This window comes from Camelus ferus, chromosome 1 (genome assembly GCF_009834535.1).
Source record: "Camelus ferus isolate YT-003-E chromosome 1, BCGSAC_Cfer_1.0, whole genome shotgun sequence".
Taxonomy (NCBI): Eukaryota; Metazoa; Chordata; class Mammalia; order Artiodactyla; family Camelidae; genus Camelus; species Camelus ferus.
The window spans coordinates 70,411,966-70,439,586 of NC_045696.1; the positions used below are offsets into that span (position 1 = coordinate 70,411,966).

Below are 27,621 nucleotides of genomic sequence, written 5' to 3' on the forward strand. Positions count from 1 at the left end.
GGGTCTGAGATTCTGCGTTTCTCACATGCTCCCGAGCTGGTCCTTAGTTTGCACTTGAAGCAGCCGTGTGCTAATCTGTACCTAGAACAGCTCAGTGCGGCTGGACTTCCTGTCCTCACTGAGCCCTAATGGGAGCAGGACACTCTCAGGTTATGGGCACTTGCCTCCTGATTCAGCTGTACCAAATCAGCCAGTCAATTAGCATTTCTCTTTTTCTAAGGTATCCCGATTAGGTATGTTTTCAGCATCCATTAAGCTCTCGTGCATCTTTGCAACCCTTGGGTATAAAAAGAAAATTTACTAAGAATATTTTTACCCCATGGTTTACTTTGAATCTTCCTGAAATGCAAGCTCTGTACCTACTTTACTACACAGGTGAACAGGATTGTGTAAACTGAGGAAGAGAAGGCTTGGAGACCTACCCAACCTGAATGAAAAATTCACGGCCAACTAAGGGTCATAACCAGGTCCTCTACCTCATAAACCCTAGCCCCCTTGTCCTAGGAGAAAAGCTGGAGTAACAAACAGGTAAGTGTGCACATACACGTGTGTATACACACATACATGCAGACCCATAATTTCAACACAACATACCCAGACCATGGTGGCACCAAGGCTTGTTATCTTAGTCCTCTAAGCTCTTAAACTCCTTGGAGATACCAAAGGAAGGGGTTTTCCAACAACATCCTTCAGGAATTAAAAAATATGGTTGTTCTTTGGGTGTGAAATAACTGAAGGTGACAGGTCATTTCTTATAGGCCATCATCCTGGACAGCAAGACACTGAACTAAGGAGTGCCTGCTCGGGCTGCCCTGGGACCCTCTGGAAGCAAAGTTTCTGCAGGGTGGAGACAACCTATTCTTGGTGGAGCTGTACTGTCTCTGTGGAAAAGTATCTGAAAACAAGTCATCTGAGGCGAAACAGGAGAGCCATCTGTAGACGTGCCTAGGACCCAGGAAATGCTTACCTCTCTTAAAATCCTTCCTGGAACAAGACAGAGTATTTTTAAAATGGAAACATTCAGGCAATGACTTATAAGTCACTAAGGTGAGGATTTCTGTATTCTTCTCCATGGGTCTCGGGTTCGAAAAGTGAGGTGGGGCAAGAATGAGGGGAGGGACAGGGCCCTGGGGAGGCCGCTTGTCCAGCTGGTTTATGCCTGCCCCCTGCAGGCTCCTGTCCTCTCCCCCAGGCCTCCTGAACAGGGATCCAGTTCTGTGGTTCAGCAAATATTTCTAGGGCCTTACTATATCAGCACCTGGGGAATAAGGATGAGTAAATCCAGAGGAGTTTACAGATTCCGGGACATTAAAAACCCCACAAAAATATTTCCCCTTCTCTAGTCTGATAAGCAACACTTGAGAGGTTACTGAGGTATAATAACCACATATATAGCATGTCTGCCAGGGGCCTTGTTTGAAACACGGTCTCACGCTGTCTGCATATACCATCAAAATTGTCCTTGCAGTTACACTGTTGCGCTCACTGTAGTGTAATTATCTGTCTCTTCGTTAGCTAGTGAACTCCTTGAATATGAGACTTTATCTTATTCATCCTTCTATTCCCAATGCTCTACACCCAGCAGATGTTCAACAATTTCTCAACAGTCCCACACCCTGGCTTATTCTGAGCTGTCCATTTAGGTATGAGAGCGGGCAGCAGCTTGCTCCTCTGGCCCAGCATGAAATCACTGACATTCGTCTTCCGTTTCTAAGAACTTGGACTTTCTAAAGATTCTTTGTGATTTCTGGCATGTTTGTCCTGTATCTCAGTGAAATATCTATTTCATTATATTTAATTCACTTTTGGGGAAAGGATTATTTTTCAAATGTCAGAAAATACCAACCCTTTTAAGAAGGAAGGAAAACTACCAAGCCAGTGGGACTTGTGGTTAAAAGCCTTTCTCTTGTCACTTCAGCACGTCCTGGTGCAGAGCCCTCCGTCCGGTATGCCCGAGACCTGCTCCCTCAGAGCCTGCACTCCTGAGCCTGCCGGCCTGAGCCCAGCCCCGGCATCACTGGTCACTGGCACTACAGTTACCAGTGAGCTAGCTGCTTTTTTTTTTTTTTTTGTAGTATAAGGATGATGATAATAGCTGCCCCCATAAAGTGGCTGAGCAGATTAAGAAAGTGAGGCACATGGAGCACTTGGTAAATGCCCAGGACTTGGGAAGTTCTCAGTGTTATTAACTGGAGGGCCCAGTCTACATGCGATACTGGTCATGTATGCCTAATCTAATGTGGCCAACGAAATGGAAAGAAAGACATCAGAGCATGGCGCAGCCAAGGCTGGTGCACCTGCTAGCAAGAGGGATGGGTGGATGTTGTGGGAGAGAGAAGGGAGAGTGGAGGGAAAGCGTTGTGGGAGGAGAGCTTCAGGACAGGCTCTCTCTCCCACCCACTGGCACCCAGCACTGCCTGGCACAGAGCAGTCATGAGATAATTATCTGCTGGTCAAATGGAGGAAGGGATGGGAAGGGCGAGCAGATTTTCTATGTACATAGTCACTGGCGTGTTTCTAAACCCCCTGCAATGCAGGAAGACACACACAGGGGTGGCTTTGGACAGACCTGGGTCCACCTGGATTCTGCAATGATCAGGGAGTGGCTCTGGCCAAGTTACTTAGCTTCTCTCAGTTTCTTTGGCTGTATAACTACTCTTTGCAGAATTGGGAGGATTAGCGATCCTGGATGGGCTTGGCACCTATTTGATGGTCAGTAAATGGTAGTGACTACTGTGATTGTGTTATTTCTGCTCCCAGGAGAAGTGCCTGGAAGAAAGAATGGGCTGAGAAGCAGGAAACCTGAGCTCTAATCCCATCTCAGCTCCCTGTATAACTGCACAGGTCTCATCACTCCTCTAGGTCTGTGTTCCAATTTATCAAAGCGCAATGCCATCATGGGCCACACTCTACCATCTGCGTAAGATGTGGGCACCATGAGATAATAAGCGCTTAAGGCATGAACGTTTCAAGTAAGATACTGATGTTTACTGAAGCTGATCATGGCTTTATTGCATCGTCAGAAGTAAACAAGGCCAACCAACTAGAGGCACTGTCACAAAGACTCCTGAGAGCCCTGAAGAGAAACAGTAAGATGCTATCAGAGAAACTGATTTGTCAAATCAGTGTCATACACACAAAAAAAGTGGGAGCAACAAAACCTGAACACAGCCTCAGTTTGACAAATCTGTAAACATAAAGCACTCTTTCCAGACCATCTCACCCACCAGCACAGGACTGACTAGGAGTGATTTTTCCAACTGGAAGAGAAAGAAAAACAATCAATACTATCTGCTAGCATAAATTTCTTTCTTCCTGTGTGATAAAGTCCAATGATAAGAGCTGAAAATTAAACTGTAGCTGAACATTACACGAAGAAGCAGTGATGGCTCTGGAAATGACCTTGTAAGACTCAGCATTAAAGTAAATCCGGTGGAAAATGAGGTGCTGATGATCTAGGAGAGCCCCAGGGAGAGGGCCGTTGGCTCATGTAGCGCCAACACATTTCAAAGCTCAGTGACTCACAGACGTGGTGGAAGTGAGAGCTGTAATTACATCTGCTGGAAGGAAGAAAACAAACCAGGGCTTCCAGGATCCACGGGCCTCGCAACCAGCATATCAAGCTTTGATACAGGAAACAACCGTGATCCCTGCCACCCTGAAGGCTGGGTTCCTAGGAATACGGGTAACACTATGGATTCTGGACACAAAGCCTTCCGAGTCATACACAGAGATGGGGACAGTCACAGGGACTGAGCTCTGCTTGTTCATTTCTTATTCTCCACAATAAATAAGTGCTGAAATAAAAATCTTAACATTTCCCTTCCTACTTGTCTTCCCACATGAACACATGAGAGGGCTGAGTCTAGTTTGTGAAGGACATGGGGCTCTTGGTTTAATTCTGCAGCATAATTGTCTCTTCAATCTAGGCGGCTTCTGCTGGCGGTGCTGTGATGTGCTGGTGGGGATGGGGGTACAGATGGTGCAGAATGTATGGCTTGAGAACCATATTCCCCACTTCCCTCCCGCCTGCCTCGGCCTGTCAAATCTTTCTGTACCTAATAGAGTCAGACTTTTACCACCACGTAAGCTGTTTCAAACTAGAGGTCCTTAATATTTAACACTTTTGCCTAAAATGAAACTTTGACTTCAGAGATAAGCCATTGTTTCCTTTCCCATCTGCAAACAGAAAACACCTTTCCTAAAATTCCCACAGACAACAGTTTAAACAGAACGTGACCTCTCATACACCCTCGTTTCCCAATGCCTCAGAACTCTCAGCAGCTCACAGCTGCTAATGAATCAGGTGAAGAAATAATAAAATAAGCAGGTACCTTGCTAAGCCGACTGGAGAGAGGAGGGAAACACCGGGCAGAACATCTCTCAAGGAAATTTCACTTAGAGTGGTGATCCCAGCTCTAAGGGAAGAGTATCTGAGGTCGAAGATGGAAACCGTGAGAGGCTGAATAAAAAATATTCATTAAAAACCAAGATCTTCAAAACCACAATAAAAAAGACACAGCACAGTGAGAGTTCACAGCAGAGGAAGAGAATGCTGACTTAAGTCTTGTGAGGTGTGAAAAGGTGTAACCACCACCAGCACCACGGGTAACAATTACTGAGCAAGTAATTATGCGAGCCAGCCCTGTTCCACGCACTGAACATGTATTACCTCGTCTCAGTAAATCATCGCAAAACCTCTATGAGGTCAGTTCTCCTGTTATCCTTAGTCCCAGGGTGCACGATGTGCCCAAGGTCCGTCTGGTTGGTGGTAGAGCCCAGATCTGAGTCTGGGCAGTAGGTTTCTTCCACGTCTATGCTTGTGGCATCCATCTGGAAGACGCCTGACAGAAAGTCACGTTCAAGGGACCCAGAAGGTTGTGCCAGGAACAGACCAGGACTAGCTGGGGTCAGTATCTACACCACACTCTTAAACACTGATGGTCTCTGACCTCCTTCGGGGGATCCTTGATAATTCTGCTTCCTAGTTAAGGGAAAGTCATCCCACCAGGCCTGTGAAGGGTCAACAAAAGGCCCAGGAAGATGGAGACAGAGAGGGAGAGGGAGTTACAAAGTTACAGGAATTAGAGTTACAAAGAAAGCTCCACAGTAGGTTGGCATTTTCTGTTAGTCAGAACCCCTACCCCCACCTTTGTCTTATTTTAAAAAAAAAAAAAAGGCAGGGAAAGCATTCATTTCCTATATGTAATTAAGGCCTAGCTACGTTTTGATTATCTAACTGATTGCTGCCTACTTAAGAAGAATGTCAAATAACTATCTTGATAGATGCTGCTATAGGGCAGCAATTATGACAGAGCTCTTCTCCGAGGGCAGGGTCTTTAATGATTTTCTGTGAGAGATATGACTGATGAAACATGTTCAGTTTCAGTATTCCCGCCCATCTGGATAGACCTAAAAATGACTACCTGATAACAAGAGAAATACAGAATCAACCCTGGAAAAGAAAGTTTAACTCTGAAATGAGCAAAGCCCAATACAAGTTAATAATGTAATTACAAAGCAAAGAGGAAGAGCCCTGCTGCACCGTGGTCGTACTCTAGTTATTTTAGACACCAATTTGCTGTCTAAGAGAAATGCTTTGGACCATTTCTTTGAGAGGTGAAGGGAGAAGAAGGAACTGAGAAAAATTATTAAGTTATTGTTCATTGTACCAAAAAAACTAGAAACTTCCAAATCTTGCCGTTATAAAGTAATGGAAATAAACTACTAACTCTCCCAACTTAAGTATAAAATTAGCCAAAGAATATAGATAGCAGTTGTTTTCAAACTTTGGACAAAAGGCAGAGCAGGAATGTGATCCTCGACAGAGAGGAAACATACAAGGTGAGTCCGTGATGTCCCTGGAATTCTACCTGGAGGCACTTTCTAGACTGTGGCACAGGGAGGGAGGGTCCTAGGAGAGCATGGCAGTCTTGCTGAGCTGAGGAATCAGAGACAGGAATTTGGGGCTGGACAGTGGGGAGATTTTGAAAAGGAAGAAGTTGAGTTGACAAGAAGCTCCAGGAATCTATATAGGTGTTCCCTTAAGTTTCTGGCCTGATACTCAGCTGCACGTAGGCAGGCAAGACTCCAGAGGCCTGGCAGAGAACAGCTGCTGGGAGCTGGGAGATAATAGGATCCTCTGGAGGTTGCAGAGTGCTGGGCTGGGAATACTAATAACCAGCTGAAGTGGAAAGACCCTGGGTGTTCAATGAGACCATAAAAAAGCCACATATTAGGAGCAGGACTATTCTAGACCTGGCTAAACAAAGCTTAAAAATAAGCCTCAAGAATATGTAGCTGATTTAACAGTAAATTAACCTACTAGAAAAAAATTCAAACCTCTAAAGGAAGACAACAAAATCCAGATGATAACATACTACCCACTATGCCCAGCATGCAATCAAAAGTCTAGGTATGCAGAGCAGGAAAACATGACTTACAGCCAGAAAAGAAACTGACAGACTCAGAGGTGACAGAGACACTGGGTGAGCAGACAAAGAATTTAAAACATTTATTTTATAAATACTTTAAGGATTTAAAGGACCTAACAACTCAATACATGAGAAAACCCCAGTAGAGAAATGGAAACTATAAAAAGCACTAAATGATGGGAGGTTAATAAATGAACCTATAGCATTGCAAGGTCCCTATATTTTACATTAAGTAGTAAAATATTAACTCTAATCAGTAATAATGTAAAGTTGTATTCTGTAATACCTACAGCCACCACTAAAAAATAAAGCAAAGAGATACAGTTAAAGAAGCAACAGAACTAAAATAAATATTAAAAAATATTCAAATAACTCCCCCCAAAAATAGCAGAGTAAAATTCAGCTAAGTCAAAAAAATAAATAGATGAAAAGGAAACAGACAAATCAACAATCATAGTTGGAGATCTGTAACACTCTCAGTAACTAATAAAATAACTTGACAAAAAATCAGTAAGCATACAGAAGATATAAAAAGCACTATCAACTGCCTTCACTTACAGGCAAATTTATAGGAATTACACCCAAAACTGCAGATTACACTTTTTTTTTCAAATGTACAATTAATGTTCACATAGGAAGATGATACGCTTGCTCATAACAAAGTCTCAATGACTTTCCAAAGGTTTGTATCTTCCTGGGTATGCTCTCGGACAATGAGAGTTAAATCAGAAACCCGTAACGATAATGTATCTAGAGAAACCTCAAATATTTGGAAATTAAAATAATATACTTCTAAATAACCAATAAGTGAAAGAAGAAATCACAAGGTAAAATAGAAAATATTTCAAGAAGAAAGATGATGAAAGTACAACATCAGAATTTGTGGGATGCAGCTCATGTAGTACTTAGACAGAAAATTATAGCTTTACATTTTATATTAGGTAAGAAGAAATGGAAATTGTAGAACTGACAAGTATAATACCTAATATGAAAAATTCACTGGATGATCTTGACAGCAGATTTGATACTTGCAGAAGAAAAGATCAGTGAATTTGAAGATATGATAATAGAAGTTACTCAAATTGAAGCAGAGAGAAAATAAGGTAACAATAATGAAAAAGGCCTCACTGACCTATGGAACAACATTAAATTGTCTAATATACATGTAATTAGAGGCCTGGAAGGAGGGAGACTGGGGCAGAAAATACATTTAAAGAGAATGGCTAGAAGTTTTCCAAATTTGATGAAAATATTAAAACATACAGATCCAAGCAGCTTAATGAACCCCAAGAAAAATAAAGAAGGCCACCTCTAGGCATGTCATTGCTGAAAACCAAAGATAGAGAGGAAAACTTGAAAGCAGCCAGAGGGGGAAAAAGACAGCATATACAAGGTATTACCAGTTGGCTTCCCTGGAAAAAAGACTCTGAGATGGAGTATCTATGTGCTGGCAGTTACTGGTGGGTGCTTGGAACAGAACCTATGGGGAAGTACAAGAAGCAGAACTGGGCAGAGAGGTGTTAAACTGTGATGCAATCACAACAAAGGCCCCAGGTGATCCCAAAGAGAGCTCTGGTGTAAGATGGCCTTGAAGAATGGTCCTGCATTAAGACAAGGTCTTCTGGCCTTTATAACCCTTCAATCGCTAGTCACGACATTCACGCTGTTTCAGGAAGAGGCTGTCACTGTTGATAAGTTAGATCTCTTTAGCTGAGAGCAATTCCTGAAGAAGGATGAGTTGAAGGTTATCAATTGCTAAAACTCCCAGCAGCTGAAGGAATGAGTATGTCGCATTCTACTGAAAGACAGAACAGGGTACCACAGCATCCACAATAAAGAAAAACAGTGGTAAGAATGACCACTGATGACTTAGAAACAATGCAACCCATAAGACAGTGGAACAGCATTTTTAATGAGCCGAAAGAAAAAAAAAATGAACTGTAATCATCATGGATGTCAACATCATGGAAGTTGACGATCAACAAAAGCTTCTCGAGAGGGGAAATCTTTATAGATCCCTTTGTGGAATGAACTTGTACTTAGGCTCAGGAAGTCCCTGGGTCCTGCAGTGCCTGTCCAGGACTACTGTGCCCATGAGAAAACTATGCCAGACATTTACTCAAAGCGTGCAGCCTCTGTGTGCTCTTCTCAGCAAGTTTCATGGCGACCACTGCAGTCCATACCAAGTATCTCTGACATGACAGTGTAAATTAAAAGAAATTAATAAACTGGGTACCTGTTAAAAAAAACTTATTTTTTTCTGGAAATCAAGGTAAATATGCGGGACAGAAATTGAGGCCATGCAAATGTGGGTTTCACTGTAATTACTACAGTAATGATTTAAATATTATTCAATTGTAATAAACTGTCCTGTTTTAGTTAATAGAGATACAAAAAAGTTTTGATTCAAGATTCCTCCTCCCCAAATGCTTTTCAGCTATTATTGAATTCTACTCTGGTATATTTTCATATTTTTCTGACACTCAGTTATTTGTTTTTGTCCTTTTCTGTTGGGTGCATATTGAAAGTTGCCTCAAAGCAGCTCAGGATGCAGGTAACACATTTAAAAACAACACCGAAAACAACAGAAGGTAGTTTGTGCCAAGTGCCAAATGAAGGATGGGTAATCACTGCTACAAGAATCGGAAAGGAAGAGGTGATCAGTTCAAAGACGTTTAAAGTCAATGCTGTGAAGTCCAAGTGGGCCCCCCTGGTATTTCCCTGGTCTGTTTACTCACCCACTATACTAGAGGCTTACCATCACCTCTCTCTTCAAACCTCCAATGTTAATCCCTCCCTCCATGTTCTCAATTGATTTCTCAGTGAGCCAGAAAACAAGGAGGAAGAAAGCCCCCGGAAGTATTCACCACCATGGCCACCAAGCTATGTCCCCATATTGCTCCTGGGGCCCCGCAGCATGTTCCTGCTTCCAGAACTTTGCGCTTGCTGTCCTTTCTGTCTGGAACGCTCTTCTCCCTTATGCTCACATGACTGCACCTTCATTGTTTTTCAGGTAGAAGATGTTAGCTATCAACCTGTGGTGACCACTCCATATAAAACAGCAATCTTTCATCTCCTTCGTTGTGCTTTCTCTCCACAGCCTTGTCAGAATCTGACGTACCACATCTTTACTTATTTAATATCTACCGCCTGCCACCTGAATGTGTGCTCTGTGAGGGGAGGGACTTGGTTTTATTCCCTGCAGCATCCCTCGCACTTAGACCCATGCCTGGTACATAGTAGACATCCAGTAAATATTGTTTTAATGAATGAAGTAGAATTTGACCTGGAGGCTAAAAAAAGGCATCACTTCTGAAGGGAGGGAAGGAAAGACATCCCAGATTGTGGGAAGGAGGGGAAGAGCAAATGTATGGACATGGGATTGGTTATGTTTAGGAAAGTGAGAAATTCCCTTCAGTTGAAGAAGAAGGAAAGAAAGAGAAGATGAGGATGAAATGTGGGCTGGTGATGCATCAAAAGCCTAGACGGTCAATCTAAACCTATTCAGACTTAACTTTGTTAGTGACAGGGAGCAACTGAAGTTTTCTCAGCAGTAGAAGAAGTAGAGGAGGATGGGCTGAAACCCCAGGAGACAGAGGCAGTGGGGCCAAGTGAAGAGACTTGCAGGTAGAGGTGTGTACTGACTGGGGAATGACAACACTCGTGGAGGAAATGGCAAGTGGGGAGAAGGAGGTGCCTGGCATTGTTGAAGAAGGTTTCTCAGAGCTAAAAGCAAAATGCAGGGAGAGGTCATTGGAATTAGAGAATTTCTTCTTTCCAAAGATTACAAAGAAATTTCTGTATAAATTCATTTTCTCTTACACACTGCCGTGAAATTCCCAGAGACAGATATGAACTGCCCCACTTAGTACCATAAAAAGGTAGCCTTAATTGACTCAATAAATGAAAAAGTGACTTAACCATGTAGAGTGAGGTCTCTCCTTTCAGAATATGCTGTACTTGGAATAATATCTATCATTAACAGATATTTCACTACAAAACCAGGGTGCTAAAACTTACTCGTGTCATAATAGAACAACTGGAATGCCCCTAAGATACGTATGGAAAGCAACACACAAGTTCCAAGGCGGCAACTTCTGTCAGAACAGACTGTGCTGAGCAGCGGCCCACATTTCACCTTCATCTTCTCTTCCTTTCCTTCTGCTTTAACCAAAGGAGATGTCTCATTGCTGAACATGCTGAATCCTATGTTCTGATACTATATGAAAGGAGTGTGAGCTTTCAGGGGTGACACAGTAACTGATTTGGGACAGTGCTCCAGACAAAAGGCTGCACTCTGCAGTAATGGTGTATCAGCCACTCACGAATACCACACACATTAAAGCAGCTCAAACTCTGCAGAGCTCTGCTGTTTGGTGTTTGGATTCTCTGACCTTAACAAACAGGTGCTACCCAACACAGTGCAGTTAAGAATGGCCTGCTCAGTTGTTTTAATGCAAAATAATGAGCTGTTAGTCCTTCTGAAGAGAAAAAAGATCTCTGCCGTGTATTGTAGGAAGGCCTAAGAGCTTCAGCAGGAACACAGTTGGAGGGGAAAGGCCATCTGTAACTCGATCAAACTAAACTGCGGCAGGATCCAAAATTCCCAGGAGGTGGTAGAAGTGATGGCATTACTTGCTTTGATAGGGAATCCACTCCCATATCCTGAGCGGGTGCAAGGGGAGGATAAAGGATAAAGAACCACCACTGGCTCTGATGTGGTCTCACATACATATGATCTCAAATAGACTCCACTCAGCAGAAACAATCTTCTCAATGTCTGTGAAGGGGTGTCATATTAAGCAGCAGAAAAACCACACCCAGTAACCCTCAATTGCCACAGACAACATATTCTATTAATTCAGGCTGGCTGTTAGGGTCTAACTAAAGTCATCCAGCACATCAACAAACATGCACTTTTCGGAGTTTAATACAACTACAGACTCCTAAGATCTTAACACTCCACAAGATCTAAAAATCAACCAGTGGCAGGAATCCTTCTGCATTAACTTTGAGAGACAGACATTAGGCCACTCATCACACACCTCTGGCAACAGGTAATGTCAGAAAATTCTCATACCAAGCCAACATCTCCATCTCCACAGCAGCTACCCACAGGTACCAGTTCTGTCCTCCGTACTACAAAGAATGCCTCTGCTTTCTTCTAATTCGCCCCAGCTTCTTCACATCAGCATAGTCACCTGGCCTACTAAGATCTTCCACCCTGTCTATTTAAAAAACAAAGACCAAATCCTGTCCTGTTTTTTCTGTTTGTTTTTGTTTGTTAAATCAACAGAGGCATGGAAGTCACATCTGGATGTAATGTGCACCTAAATCCTACTAAGATAAATACTCTAAAGAGGCAGCATCCATCCATCAAGGGCTATCACTTTGCTGTTCATTAGGGCTTGCATCTTTGCAGGAGAGTTAAGTGTGAGATATAAAAAGGGCAAATGACTCCCTCATTTCAGACTATACTACAAAGCTACAGTAATCAAAACAGTATCATACTGGCACAAAAACAGATGTAGATCAATGGAACAGAAGACAGGGCCCAGAAATAAACTCACACACTTATGGTCAGTTAATCTATAACAAAGGAGGCAAGAATATACAGTGGAGGAAAGACAGTCTCTTCAATAAGTGGTGCTGGGAAAATTGGGCAGCTACCTGTAAAAGAATGAAATTAGAACATTCTCTAACACCATATACAAAAATAAACTCAAAATGAATTTAAGACCTAAGTGTAAGACTGGAAACCATAAAACCCCCTAAAGGAAAACACAGGCAGAACACTGACATAAATTGTAGCAATTTTTAAAATCTCTCTCCTAGAGCAAAAGAAAAAAACAAGAACAAATGGGATGTAATTAAATTCATTGACAAAATGAAAAGACAGCCTACTGAATGGGAGAAAAAAATTGCTAATGATATGACAAATAGGGGGTTAATACCCAAAATATATAAACAGCTCACACAACTCAATATCAAAACAAACAACCTGATTAAAAAATGGGCAGAAGACTTGGAGACATTTTTCCAAAAGGAAATGCAGATGGCCAAAAAGCACATGAAACGATGTTCAACATCACTAATAATCAGGGAAATACAAATGAGAACCACTATGAGATACCACCTCACACCTATCAGAACTGCTATCATCAAATGAATACAAATACGAAATGCTGGGAAAGATGTGGAGAAAACGGAACCCTTGTACACTGCTGGTAGGAATGTAAACTGGTGCAGCCACTGTGGAAAACAGTATGGAGGTTTCTTAAAAAGCTAAAAATAGAACTATGATATAACCCAGCAATTCCACTCTTGGGTATATATCCAAAAAACCCAAAACAAATTTGAAAAGATACATGCATCCCAATGTTCAGAGCAGCATTATTTATAATTGCCAAGATATGGAAGCAACCCAAGTATCCATCAACAGATGAATGGATAAAGATGTGGTACACACACACACACACACACACACACACACACACACACACACTCTCTCTCTCTCTCTCTCTCTCACAATGGAATACTACTCAGCCATAAAAAAGAACCACATTTTGCCATTTGCAGCAACATGGATGGATTTGGAGGGCATTATGTCAAGTGAAATAACTCAAAGAAAGACAAATACTGTATAAAATCACTTATATGTGGAATCTAAAAGATATAACTAGGGAATGCAACGAAAAAGAAACAGACACACAGATACAGAGAACAAACTAGTGGTTAGCAAGGGGAGAGATGGAAGAGGGGAGGAGCAAGATAGAGGTAGAGGAGTAAGAGATAAAAAATATAGGTACAAAATAAGCTACAAGGATGTACTGTACAACACGGGGAATATAGCCAATATTTTATAATAATTATAAATGGAGTATAACCTTTAAAAATTGTGAATCACTATATTGTACACTTGTAATTCATATGACACTGTACATCATCTAAACTTCAATTTAAAAAAAGGCAAATGATCTTTATGTAAGCCACCATCAGAGGATGGCTGGAAACGCTGCATCTTTTTCCATGCTTTCTCCTTTTCATGTTCCCTTGACTTTTGTTAAACTATCAACCAGCCATTCTTGGGCCGGTCAGCTGAGACACTGCAGGCCAGCTTTTCCTGTTGCTATGGAAACAGTGGCTCTGTGAGGCTTTTTCTCTTAAAAATAAAAAATATAAAAACTAACCCCCGAAGCCATGATTCAGGAAAAATCATGAGCAAGTACAGCCATCTACATTCCTGACATGAGTGGCAGGACTGGAAACCAGCTATAAAAATTCTGCCTCACCAGAACACTGGGAGAAAAAATCAGCTCCAAATTCTGATAATACACTTGAATACTTGAGAAACTGATCACCAGTTTCTGGGAGGCTTGGCTGTTAAATCCACCAGTTCAGTCACCATTAACTTGTAAATATGCCAACAGCAAGAACTATATTTCACTCATCTTGGTCCCTCCAAGACCTGGCACCTTAGAGGCTTGTTGACTATTTACTGAATTTACCCAGAACTATTAGAAAGGCTTAACACTGCCACTCCCAGTACTCCATCCCTAACTCTGAGGAGAACCTTCACTGTACATTCTTCCAGTGGGTCCACCAGCCAGAACACCTGGCCTCTCAGGCTTCTGCAGACACACGGGTAGAGAAGTCTTGTTTAAAATGGGGTTGGCTCAGAGAGTGGCACTGTGCTTTTGTGATCAAGATCTAAGACAAAACTGGGGGGGGGGTAGGTATAGCTCAAGATTGCTCATTCTTAGCATGCATGAGGTCCCAGGTTCAATCCCTGGTACCTCTTCTAAAAATAAATAGACCTAATTACCTCCCCCCACAAAAAAATAAATAAAAACTTTAAAAAAGGACAAAACTGCTTTCTCTGGTTATTGTGTATATAACAATCCTAACTTTGCTACTGAAACTGCTAGTTGGTGTTTCTTCAGTAGTCAAGAAGTGATGCGTCACAGCTGAGAAGTGTTTGATGCTGCCTTCAACTAGCTCTAAATTCCTTTAATCTACCTTAAACACTCTCGACACCTCCAATTTGGATCTGTGCTAGAGAGTTTATTGCAGTGGACTTTTGTGGCAATTTCTATCTAAGGAAAGTGTTTCCTAATTCTCAAATTTGTAGTCATCCACTATCAAGCACTGGAGAAGTTCTAGGGACGCATATGTGTCTTCCTACTTGTTACATGAAGTTATCAGTTAGAGCCCAATTAAGAAGAAATTTTATATATCAGATAAATATGATATGCAAATTTTAAACACTATAGATTATATCTGATAAATATTTCTAATCTAGAGCTTTCTAAAAGAATATCTAAAATGCAGAATGCTTGCACTGCAAAAAGATGTTCTGTATACACACTGCTGGAATCGGCCAGGTTCTGACCCGGCAGCAGGGTGAAAGTGTGACTCCTACACGAGACACCTCTCCTGAGTTCACAGGGCCCCACAGAGCACGGCTCCTGGCTCCTCGGCACTTGAATCCAGCTCCTGGCAGGGCTGACAGTGACAGCAGAGTCACCAAACACTTTCTGCAGTTATTGGTCAACAGAGAATCTCTGGCTCAAATCAAGAACACGGTTGCTCTTTTATGTTTCTTACACATGTCACTTTGGCAGTCACTCTGTTCAGCAGACACTGGTGGTGCTTCCATCTGTCAGTGCAACTTTGGGAAGAGAGACTGTAGCACCAGGATGATAACCAGAATACGTGTGTAGATGCACACATACACTCACGCACAAACATACACACCCAACTAGGGAAGTAACGACGAGGCGCTGAGTCTCACACTCATCTCCCTTGGAGTATGACTGCTAGAGCTCAAACAGTAAGGACACGACCACGCCGGGAATACAAGCCCGGGAGAGCGATGATGTCTGTTATTCCTTCTCTAGTTATTCAACAGAAACTTCTTTTGTCCCCTCACTTCCCATAAGATCTATGAAGTCCTGTGGGATCTGTTTCATATCTCATTCACGCAACAACTACTGAGTGACTATGTACTTTGCAATCCAGTTAGAGACACAACAGGAAACGGGACCGATGCGGGCCCTGCCCTCATGAAGCAGAGTCTAATGAGGGGCACGCTGTGAGTAGAGGCAATTTCCACACAGCAGGTAAGTATGCTGGTGGGGACTAGCTCGGGGCACCATGAGAGCTCAAAAAGGAAGTCCTCTGAACTCAGACTTAGGGTGTCAAAAAGGGTTTTAGGGGAGAATAAAATAGCTAAGACGTCAGTCTGTCTCATCTCCTCACTCCATTAACACAGCATAGGCTTAGGACCTTTCTTCTTGCCTGGACAACTGCCCTGTTCTTCTAACTGGTCTTTCTGCCTCTAAGCTCACATTTGACAGAAACCCTTGTCCTTGAGATAAAAAGCAAACTTCACAGGCTGGGGCTCTGTGATCTGGACTCCCATTTATTTCACCAGGCTTCTGCATGCTCCCATAGTTAAGACAAACAGAATCACCCCATTTCCTGAAATGTGCTGTGCTCACCCATGTCTGCCTGGAATACCTGTTCCCTTATGTTTCCAGACTGGATCTAGCTTTACCTCCACTGGGAAGCCTTCCCTGACTTACTACTCTGGGAGAGGGACCTGTTGTGATGTGTATTTTAAAATTATTCCAGACACCATCAACAGTGTGATAGTAAGTATGTGCTAGTAAGTTTAGGCTTCAACTCAGGGGTGGTCAGTGGCCCTAACCAAGAATCATACTTCAGGGACTGCAGCTCACGTGAACCCCCAAAGGCAGCCACCTTCGGAAGCCGCTTAGCTGTTCACATGTCGACCAACTAAGACTGCTCATTAGCTCAAAAAATAGAAATTTTTCCATTGGTGAAATGAATGGCTTGTTTAGTTAGAGTGATAAATATTAGAAATGGACCCTCATTGCTAAAATAAAAGGTATTCAAGATATGTAGGTTGAATAAAATGTTCTCGAGATGCTTATTTGATAAACGTCTAAGTATGCGAGGATTTGATTTCATTATAATCTAGTAACAAGGTTGTAGGGGAGCAGCTAACCATATCTCAAGCTTCTTCACCGGACTCTACCATAAGAAATGCACGAGTTGTACTAAATGGGAGGTCATTTCAAATCAGGCCCCTTCCTCCACACCCGCAGCGCCCCCGCCCCCGCGCACCTTTCCAGCAGGCGCTGGGTTGGATGGTAGTTACCAGCGCACCTGTCTACCTTTCCCACTAAATGCTGAGGTCCTTGAGAACACGGATTGTATTTCTCATCTCTGTAGTCCGGTTTTTAGGTCAGTATTTAGCATAAATAAATACTTGCTGAATGGACAATAATATATAAGTAGCATAATAAAGTGAAAGGACATCTGACTGGGAGTTGGGAGACTTGGGTTTTAATACTAGTTTCAGTAACAGCTGAGGACTTACCATGTGTCATCATTTACTGAGTACTTAATGTGTGTCAGACAGGGTCAGGCACTTAAATCTTACCTCATTTAGGCTTCAGGACAATTCTGAGAGGTACTATCATTGTTTTACAGAGGAGGAAACAGGCGACTTACTCAAGGTTCTTCAGATAACGAAGCAGAAAACTCATCTCTGAACCTGAGCCTGGTTGAACCCAGGCCTGCGTTTTTAACCTCTACTTCAGAAACGTGTCCCACAGAACATCTGGGAGAAGCAGAACCCCTCCCCGTGGATCCCAGTTTCCTCCTTTGTTTTCGGAGTGAGACTAAGTGGCTTACGCCCTCTCCAGCTCCTCACGTGACGGTTCTGAGCGGCAACGATCCCCTCCACCCCCGTCTTGCCTGCCCTCGCTGTCTGGACAAGACTGGATGAGGTGTTCTTGTGCAGCATGTTACAGAGCTTTTCAGACAACATATTTTGTTTTTACTCTTTTTTCCTTTGAAAAAGGCTCAGGGGATTCTGAAGGCAGGGAAAAGGGACCTGCTTTTGGCGCACTGCTTTTGAAGCTGGAACCTGCTGTTAGTCGACAGAGCCAGCAAGTTGTTATTTTTGTTCTACAATCCTCTGCTGACACAGATGCTGGCTGAAATTGTTTAAAAAAAAGGGGGGGGGGCAAGGAAGCAACCTACATCCAGGGACACTTCAGCTATCAGAGAAATAAAAATGGTAAAAGAAAACAGCAAAAATGTCAATCTGTTTACCATGTTTCTGTACTGCTTTGGCTGGAAGAAGAAGAGGATTTTAGTGGCTCTCCTGACGTCACCTGAGCATTGCTCAGTTGAAAGACACATCTTATCTATGCCACGAAGTTCACAGTCGGGGGTTGAAGTGGCACATACGAGAGTTCTATCGCACAGGTATTTACTGAGGACTTCCTTAGGTGGTATGTGCTGAACTGTTAATGTTGCAGACCACTTTTCTCTAGGCACAGCTATCAGAGGGAAAGTGTATTATTAAGAAAAACTATATACCTTTCATCCTTAGAATATCTTTCATCTGCTACCACTCACTGATGCCAGGATGCCCATCTGGCAGAGAGGATGGGAATTCTAAAACAATGAAAAGTCCCTAGTTGCCAGGAGACTGATGCTAGGCCCAAACCCCCATGTGGCTTCTCTGGTGACACCTCTTCAAGGCATCCAATCAGAAAGAACCTTTGACAGCATTAAGATGATTAAAACTCACTGTCATTTTGAGAACACTATTCAACAGAGGAGAATAAACATACAAGGCGGAAGCTGGTTTTTTGCTTTTAAAACTCACTCACCTTTTTAACAGCAGGATCACCTTTGGATGGATGACAGGATGGGGACACTTTTACCTGAAAAAAAGGCAAACATGTTGACATCTTCTTAGAGTCTAGTTTTATTTGACCCACACTCAAAATGATTCAACTAGAATTGGTGTAACTGAGATAGAACAGACATTTTCAGAGGAACAAAGAATAGATTTTTTTGTTAAGTCCCTTTGAAATTTCTCTGGAGATCAAAAAGTCAGTATTTAGCCAAGATAAAAATGTGATTAGGTTAAAAAAAAAAAAAACCAGATGGTACAAATTCGTTTTAGCCAAATGGTGAGGAACCTAATAGATACAGATCTTTGTGGACAATGTTAATCAACTGACACGATACGCAGTGGTCAGCACTTCTTGCAGAGGCCAACTCGGTGTCCTTTCTGATGTAATGTCCCTTTTAAGCCAAACATGCACAAAAGAGCTTGATGATAATAGTGAAGGATTTAGAAAAAGCATCAGCCAAACCATAGTAAAAGGATGTTTAGCCCACAGGAGAGAAGACTGATGGCACAGGAAGATCTTCAAACACTGGAAGAGCTGAAAGAGACCGTCGGGTGCTAGAGCAGGACCCAACTGTGTGCTGCCTGCAAGAAATACACTTTAAATATAAAGGCGCAAATAGGTTAAAAGCAAAAAGATTGGAAAGATATACTATGATAGCACTAGGCTTCAGGGCAAAGATTATTAGCAGGGATATACTGTTTCATAATAATAAAGGAGTCAATTCATCAGGAGGCTGTAACAATCCTAAACGTCTGTGCATCTCATAGCTTAAATGTACATAAAATAAAATATGATAGAAATGCAAGGAGAAATAGATCTTACAGTCAGAGACTTCCATACCTCTCTCAATAAATGAGAGAACAAGTAGGAAGACAATTAAAAAGGATATACCCAATTTAAAAATGGGCAAAGGATCTGAATAGACATTTTTCCAAAGAAGACATACAAAAGGCCAACAGGTACATGAAAAGACGCTCAATGTCACTAATCATCAGGGAAATGCAAATAAAACCGCCATGCGATATCACCTCACACCAATTAGGATGACTTTTATAAAAAAAGAGAGAACAATGTTGGTGAGGATGTGGAGGAAGGGAACCCTTACACACTGTCGATGGGAATGTAGATTGGTACAGCTATTATGGAAAAGAGTACAGCAGTTTCTCAATTTTTTTTTAAACTGAGCTACAGTATCATCCAGCAATCCCACTGCTGAGTATGAATCAGAAGGAATTGAAATCAGTATCTTGAAGAGATACAGGCACAACCATGTTCAGTGCAGCATTATTAACAATAGCCAAGGTATGGGAAAGGCCTAAGTGTCCATCAACACGTGAATGGGTGAAGAAGATGTGTGTGTGTGTGTATACACATACTCACTGAAATACTACTCAGCCATATAGGAAGGAAATCCTGCTATCTGCAACAACATGGATGGACCCTGAAGGCATTATACTAAGTGAGAGAAGTCAGACAGAGAAGGACAGATACTGTATAATATTACTTACATGTGGAATCTAGAAAAAACTGAACTCACAAAAACAGAGCGTAGAATGGTGGTTTGGTGGTTACCAGGGGCTGGGAGGTGTGGGAATTGGAGGGATGTTGTTTAAGGGTATAACCTTGCAACTTGGTGAGAAATAAGCTCTGAAGATCTAAGGTACAACATAGTGAGCACAGCCAACAATACTGTATTATAAACTTCAAAGTTGCTGAGAGACTAGATCTTCACTGTTTTCAACGCAAAAGAGAAATGGTAATTATGTGACACGATAAAGGTTTTAGCTAATGCTACTGTGGTAATCATATTCCAACATATAAATGTATCAAACCAACACACTGTATACCTCAAACTACACGATATTGTATGCCAATTAAATCTCAATTTAAAAAACAAATTAAAGAATGGAAGGATATGGAAGATTACACAACGTAACCAGCTATCTTGATCAGATGGACACTGACAGAACTCTTCATCCTACAAAAGCAGAATACGTACATATTCTTTTCAAGTACAGCGGTACCTCAGAGATATTACTAACTCAGTTCCAGACCACCGCATTAAAGTGAATATTGCAATAAAGTGGGCACACAAACTTGTTGTGTTCCCAGTGCATATAAAAGTTGTTTACACGTAGTCTGTTAAGCAGCATTATGTCCAAAGAAACAATGTACATACTTCAATTAAAAAATATATTATTGCTGAAAAGTGCTAACTATCATCTGAGTCTTCAGCAAGTCATTAAATTTTTTAGCTGGCGGAGGGTCGTGCCTCAATGTTGATGGCAGCTGACTGGTCAGGGTGGAGGTTGCTGGAGATGGTGGGGGGACTGTAGCAATTTCTTAAAATAAGACAGCAATGAAGTTTGCCACATCAGTTGACTCTTTCTTTCACAAATAATTTCTCTGCAGCATGCAATGTTGCTTAACGGCATTTCATTCAACAGAAAGTAGAATGTCTTTCAAAATGGGGTCAATCCTCTCAAACCCTGCTGTGGCTTTATCAAATTTATATAATGTAAATCCTTTGTTATCATTTCAACAATCTCCACAGCATTTCACCACGAATAGATTCCACCTCAAGAAACCATTTTCTTTGTTTCATTCATAAGAAACAACTCTTCATCCGCTCAAGTTTGCGCATGAGATTGAGCAATTCAGTCACATCTTCTGGTTCCACTTCTAATGCTAGTTCTCCTGATGTTTTACCACATCTGCAGTTACTTCCTCCATTGAAGTCATGAACCCCTCAATGTCGTCCAGAGGGTTGGAATCAACTTCTTCCAAACTCCTGTGAATGTTGCTATTTTGACCTCTTCCCATGAATCACAAATGTTTGTAATGACATCTAGAATGGTGAATCCTTTCCAGAAGGTTTTCAACTGACTCTGCTCAGATCCATCAGCAGAATCAACATCTATGGCAGCTACAGGTTTATGAAATATATTTCTTACACAGTAAAACTTAAAAGTCAAAATTACTTCTTGATCCATGGGCTGCAAAATGGATGCTGTGTTAGCAGGCATGAAAACAGATTAATCTCATTGTACATCTCCACCAGAGTTCTTGGGTGACCAGGTGTATTGTCAAAAAGCAAGTAATATTTTGAAAGGACGCTTTTTTTTTCTGAGCAGTATGTCTCAAATAGTGGGCTTAAGATATTCAGTAAGCCATGTTGTAAGCAGATGTGCTGTCATCCAGGCTTTGTTGTTCCATTTACAGAGCACAGGCAGAACACATTTAGCATAATGCTTAAGGGCCCCAAGATTTTTGGGATGGTAAATGATCACTGGCTTCGTCTTAAAGTCATCAGATACATTAGCCCATAACAAGAGAGTCAGCCTATCCTTTGAGGCTTTGGAGCCAGGCACTGACTTCTCTCTAGCTGTGGAAGTCCGAGAAGGCAAGGCATCTTCTTCAAATACAAGGCTGCTTCATCCATGCTGAAAATCTGTTGTTCAGTGTAGTCATCCTCATTAATGATCTGAGCTGGATCTTCTGGACAACTTGCTGCTGCTTCTACACCAGCACTTCCTGCTTCACCTTACACTTTTAAGTTGTGGAAGATGGCTTCTCCTTCCTTACATCTCATGAACCAACCTCCGCTAGCTTCAGACTTTTCTTCTGAGGCCTCCTCACCTCTCTCAGCCTTCACAGAATTAAAGAGGATTAGGGCCTTGCTCTGGATTAGGCTTTGGGTTAAAGGAATTTTATGGCTGATATGATCTTCTATCCAGACCATTAAAAGAAACTTTCTCCACATGAGCAATAAGGTGGTTTGGTTTCTTATCATTCATGTGTTCACTAAAGTAGAACTTTTAATTTCCTTTAAGAACTGTTCCTTTTTATTCACAACGTGTATAACTATTTGGCACAAGACGCCTAGCTTTTGGCCTATCTTGGTTTTTGACAAGATCGTCTCACTAAGCTTAATCATTTGTAGCTTTGGATTTAAAGTGAGAGACACGCAGCTCTTCCTTTCACTAGAACACTTAGAGGCCGCTGTAGGGTTATCAACTGGCCTATTTTCAAAATTTTCATGTCTCAGGGAATAGGGAGGCCCAAGGAGAGGGAGAGAGAGAGGGGAACTGCTGGAGGGGGAGCAGTCAGAACACACACAACATTTGTCTATTAAGCACGCCGTCTTATGTGAGTGTAGTTTGTGGCTCCCCAAAACAATTACAATAGCAACATCAAAGATCACTGATGTAATAATAATGAAAAAGTTCGAAATATTGTGAGAATTACCAAAATGTGACACAGAGACACAAAGTGAACAAATGCTGTTGGAAAAGTGGTGCCAACAGACTTGCTTGATGCAGGGTGGCCACAAACAGCCAATTTGTAACAAAATACAGTACCCGCAAAGTGTAATATAGAAAAGCACAATAAAACAAGATATGCCCGTACACACGGACCATTTACCAACACAGGCCATTTTCTGGCGATAAAACAATTTTCAATCAATTTCAAAGAATTCAAGTCATACAAAGAGTGTTCTCTGACCATAACAGAGATAAATTAGACATCAATAACAGAAAGATCTCTGGGAAAATGTTCAAATTTTTAGGAACTAAGTAACACACTTCTAAGTGACCCATGGATCAAAGAAGAAATCAAAAGGAAATAAAAACACCCATAATTATGAAGAAACAAGATGTGAATAGGCCGATCACTAGTAAGAAAACAGTCAGTTAAAAAAACAAAAACAAAAAAACCCCCAAACCTACAACAAAGAAAATCCCAGGACCAGATAGTTTCATTGGTGAATTCTACCAAACATTTAAAGAATTAACGCCAATCCTTCTCCAACTCTTCCAAAAAACTGAAGAGGAAGGAACACTTTCGAACTCATTTTAGGAGGTCAGCATTAACCTGAGAAGGGCACTTCAAGAGAACAAAATTAAAGGCCAGTATCCCTAGTGAATATGGATAGAAAAATCATCAACAAAATACTAGCAAACCAACTTCAACAGCACATTAAAAGGATCATACATCATGATCAAATGGGATTCATCCCCGGGATGCAAAGCGGGTTCAACATACACAAATCAATAAATGTGATAAACTGCATTAAGAGAATTAAAGTAGGGCATGATCATCTCAACTGATTCAGAAAAATCATTTGGCAAAATTCAACACCTTTGCTGATTAAAAACACTCAACAAACTAGGATTGGAAGGAAACTACTTCAACATAAAGCTTCTATGTAGAAAAACACAGCTAACATCACACTCAATGGTGAACCTGAAAGATATCTCTCTAAAATCAGAAATAAGACAAGAATGCCTGCTTTCACCACTTCTATTCAACATATTATTAGAAGTCCTAGCCAGAGCAGTTAGGCAAGAAGAATAAAGGGCACTCAAATTGGAAAGAAACAAATAAAATTACCTCTGTTTGCATATATGATCTTATATGTAGAAACATCTAAATTTAAATTCCACAAAAAACCTGTTAGAATAAACAAATTAAGCATAGTAGTAGGATACAGAATAATACACAAAAATCAGTTGTGTTTCTATATGCTAATAATAAACAATCCAAAAAGGAAATTAAGAAAATAATTCCATTTACTATAGCATTAAAATGAATAAAATACTTAGGAATAAACTTAACTAAGGAGGCAAAAGACTTGTATACTGAAAACTACAAAATATTGCTGAAAGAAATTAAAGAAGATAAATATAAATAGAAAAACATTCTGTGTTCATGGATTGGAAGATTAAATATTAAGATGTCCACACTATCCAAAGTAAGCTATAGATTCAATGCAATCCCTATTAAAATCCCAATGGCATTTTTTGCAGAAATAGAAAAATCCACCCTAAAATTTATATGTAAGCTCAAGGGACCCTGAGCAGCAAAAACAATCTTAAAAAAAGGACAAAGTTGGATGTCTCCTACTTCCTGATTTCTAAACTTACCACAAAGGTACAGCAATCAAAACAATGTGCTACTCAAAAACAGACACAGACCAGTGGAAAAGAATAGAGAGCCCAGAAATAAAACCACACACCTACAGTCAGTTAATCTTCAACAAAGGAGGCAAGAATATACAATGGAGAAAAGACAGTCTCTTCAGCAAGTGGTGCTGAGGAAACCAGACAGTCTCATGTAAATCAGTGAAATTGGAACACTGCTTCACACCATACACAGAAAAACTCAAAATGGCTTAAAAACCTAAATACAACACATGACACCACAGAACTCCTAGAAGAGAAGATAAGCAAAACATTCTCTGACATGAATCGTAGGAATATTTTCTTAGATCAGTTTCCCAAGGCAAAAGAAACAGAAGTAAAAATAAACAAATGGGACCTAATTAAACTTAAAAGCTTTTGCACAGCAAAGGAAATCATAAACAAAAATAAAAATACAGCCTATGGAAGGGGAGAAATATTTGCAAATGATGTGACTGACAATGGATTAATTTCCAAAATATACAAACAGCTCATACAACTCAATATCAAAAGAACAAACAACCCAAGTAAAAAATGGGCAGAAGACCTAAAAAGACATTTCTCCAATGAATACATACAGATGGCCAAAAGGCACTTAAAAAGATGCTCAACATCACTAATTATTAAAGAAATGCAAATCAAAACTACAATGAGGTTATCACCTCACACTGGTCAGAAGGGCCATCATCAAAAAGTCTATAAATAATAAATGGTGGAGAGGGTGTGGAAAAAATGTAGCCTCCTACACTGTTGTTGGCAATGTCAATTGATGCAGCTAATATGGAAAACAGTATGAAGATTCCTTAAAAAACTAAAAATATAGCTACCATATGATCTAGCAAACCCACTCCTGGGCATGTATCTGGAAAAGATGAAAATTCTAATTCAAAAAGATACATGCACCCTAATGTTCACAGTGGCATTTACATTAGCCAAGACATGGAAGCAACCTAAATGTCCATTGACAGATGAATGGATAAAGAAGATTTGGTATATGTATAAATATACACACAACAGGCTATTACTCAGCCATAAAAAAGGATAAAATATTACCATTTGCAGCAACATGGATGAACCTAGAGATTATCATACTGAGTGAAGTAAATCAGACAAATGTTACATGATATTTTTATACACATCTTCATAAAAGCTTTATCCATAAAATCCAGGAACTAAAGAAGTCCAAATGTCTATCAACAGCTAAAGTCATAAACAAATTATGGTATATCCATAAAATGAAAACATTACTCAGCAGTAGAAGGAATGAACTCTTGATATAGCAATGTGGACGAATCTCAAATAATTATGCTGAGTGAAAGAAGCCAAACCAAAAAAGTGTACATACTTATGGTTCCATATATCTCAGTTCTAGAAAATGTAAATTAATCTGTTATGGCAAAAAGCCAATCAGTGGTTTCCAGGCAACACGAGGAATTGAGTAAAATTTTCATGGTGATGGATAGGGTTAGTATCTTGAATGTACTGATGGATTCCCAGATATATACATATGTTACACTTCATGCATAATTTATTTTGTATCAAATATACTTCAATAAAGCATTTAAAGAAGTCTGTAGAATACAGCTAAAACAGTGCTCAAAAGAAATTTATAGTTTATGCTATTCTGGAAAATAAAGGTTTAACATAAAGAACTCAAGCTTCCAATTTAAGAAGCTAGAAAAAGATCGAAGTAAAACCAACTAAGTAAAAGGAGGAAAATAATAAGCATAAATCAATGCAACTGAAATCAAACAAAACAGAGACATTAACGAAGCCAATGTTGGTTTTTTGAAAACATCAACAAAATCGATAAATTGCTTTTTGGAGTGATCAAGAGAACATAAATTACCAAAATTCGAAATGAAAAGGACATATTACTGCCTGCAGCATTACTTACAGACACTTAAAAGACAATAGTGGGGAGGGTATAGCTCAAGTGGTAGAGCTCATGCTTGACATGCACTGAGGTCCTAGGTTCAATCCCCAGTACCTCCTCCAAACAGAAATAAATGAATAAACCTAATTACCACCCCCTCATAAAAAAAGACAATAGCTTAAGAATAATTTTATGGCAATAAATGAAGAGGACACATTCCTTAAAAAACAACTTACAAAAATGGACCCAAGACAAAACAGGAAATATGCATAGCCCTGTATTTACTCAAGAAATTGAAGTTGTTATTAAGTCTTCCCACAAAGAACTCCCAAGTCCACCTGGTTTCAGTAGTGAATTCTAGCAAATAGTAAGTACACAGAGACTCACATATGAAATCAGAATATCAACTTATTAACCTACATGGAAAAATAATTATAAGTAGTTCAATACATACTAGATACTATCTGTCTAGAACGACATAGAAGAGATATAAGTACTGGGAAAGCAACTGAACTCAAGTTCACAAGCCTCTTCCAATTCTAACAGTCTATTTCTAAGAGCCTACAGTATAGATGATAAAGACATTGCCTATCACTGTGACACCAAGCTATTCAAACAGGACCATGCCACAGCCTTTTTTGCCTTTTCCCTCTGACTTTCAGAATAACTTTAGAAAACATACCTCAGCTCAGGGATCAAAACTGCTGGCTGTCCAGACTGTCCTTTCAGATCTAGCAGGTCCACAAAAATTAGACTTGAAAGTCTTTGCTCTAACATACCATGATATTAATACTCTGGAATTTACTCCAGATGTATGATGTAGCTTGCTAAACGTGATCCAATTTTAACTCCTGGTATGCTCTTTTGAAAACAGAAAATACATTTTCAAAGCAAAGTAGATATTTAAGCTTAAAAAAATGACCTCATGAAAGGATCTGCAGACTTTTTAAAACAAGCCAAGAACTAAATGTGGCGCTGGACAATTTATCTGAGAAAGCTGTTCTCTAGAGATTAAGTCAGAGAGTGTTTGAAGTGGCAACAGAAATGGTTTGGCATCATTTATGAAAGGTCTTATTTTTCATTTAACAGGATTCCTTCTGGAAATGCCTCAGGCAATGCAGCTTAAAAGAGACACTTTAAATCCAGGTGTGCAGACACTAGATCTGGGGATACAAATGATATAGTAAGCCATGGCCTTAATAATGCTAAACTTTTGTGATCTTTGTTAATAAAATGATTCCTGACTTAGAGAAGCAATCTGATCTGAAGTTTAATAGCAACAGGAATACCTTTCTTACCACCTTGCATTTTTTTTTTTTTTCAAAAAAGCCTTGACTTTTCTGATTACCAAAGGAATACATGTTCACTAATGGAAATTTAGAAAGTACAAAAGAGCAAAATAAAACAAATAAAAATGACAATCTATCCACACAGCAATAACTATTAACATTTGGAATCACACTGTTTTGTGATCTTTTCATGTAACATATTGAGAATGCTTATTTCACCAGATTAATATTCTTTGACAACATGATTTTTCTTGGCTATAAGCCGTCTGTTCATTGCATAGGTATACCATAACTAATTTAACCAAGTATTGGGAG

The 27,621-nt window shown here is 40.4% G+C and overlaps 2 protein-coding genes across 17 annotated transcripts in view; one reads left to right on the forward strand and one right to left on the reverse strand.

Moving 5' to 3' along the window:
* The window catches only part of C1H3orf70 (chromosome 1 C3orf70 homolog), an 81,005-nt gene extending 77,196 nt beyond the window's left edge, over positions 1 to 3,809 (forward strand). For all 16 annotated transcript variants that reach the window (XR_004321005.1, XR_004321016.1, XR_004320998.1 and 13 more), the window contains 3 exons: positions 376 to 528; positions 759 to 1,047; positions 2,761 to 3,809. The gene's annotated coding sequence lies outside the window, so the exon portion shown is untranslated. The remainder of the gene's footprint in view (positions 1 to 375; positions 529 to 758; positions 1,048 to 2,760) is intronic.
* Positions 1 to 27,621, reverse strand: part of VPS8 (VPS8 subunit of CORVET complex) — a 223,049-nt gene that overhangs the window by 4,982 nt on the left and 190,446 nt on the right. The window contains 1 exon segment of the mRNA XM_032482907.1: positions 18,149 to 18,202. Within this exon segment, the coding sequence (XP_032338798.1) occupies positions 18,149 to 18,202 (54 nt within the window).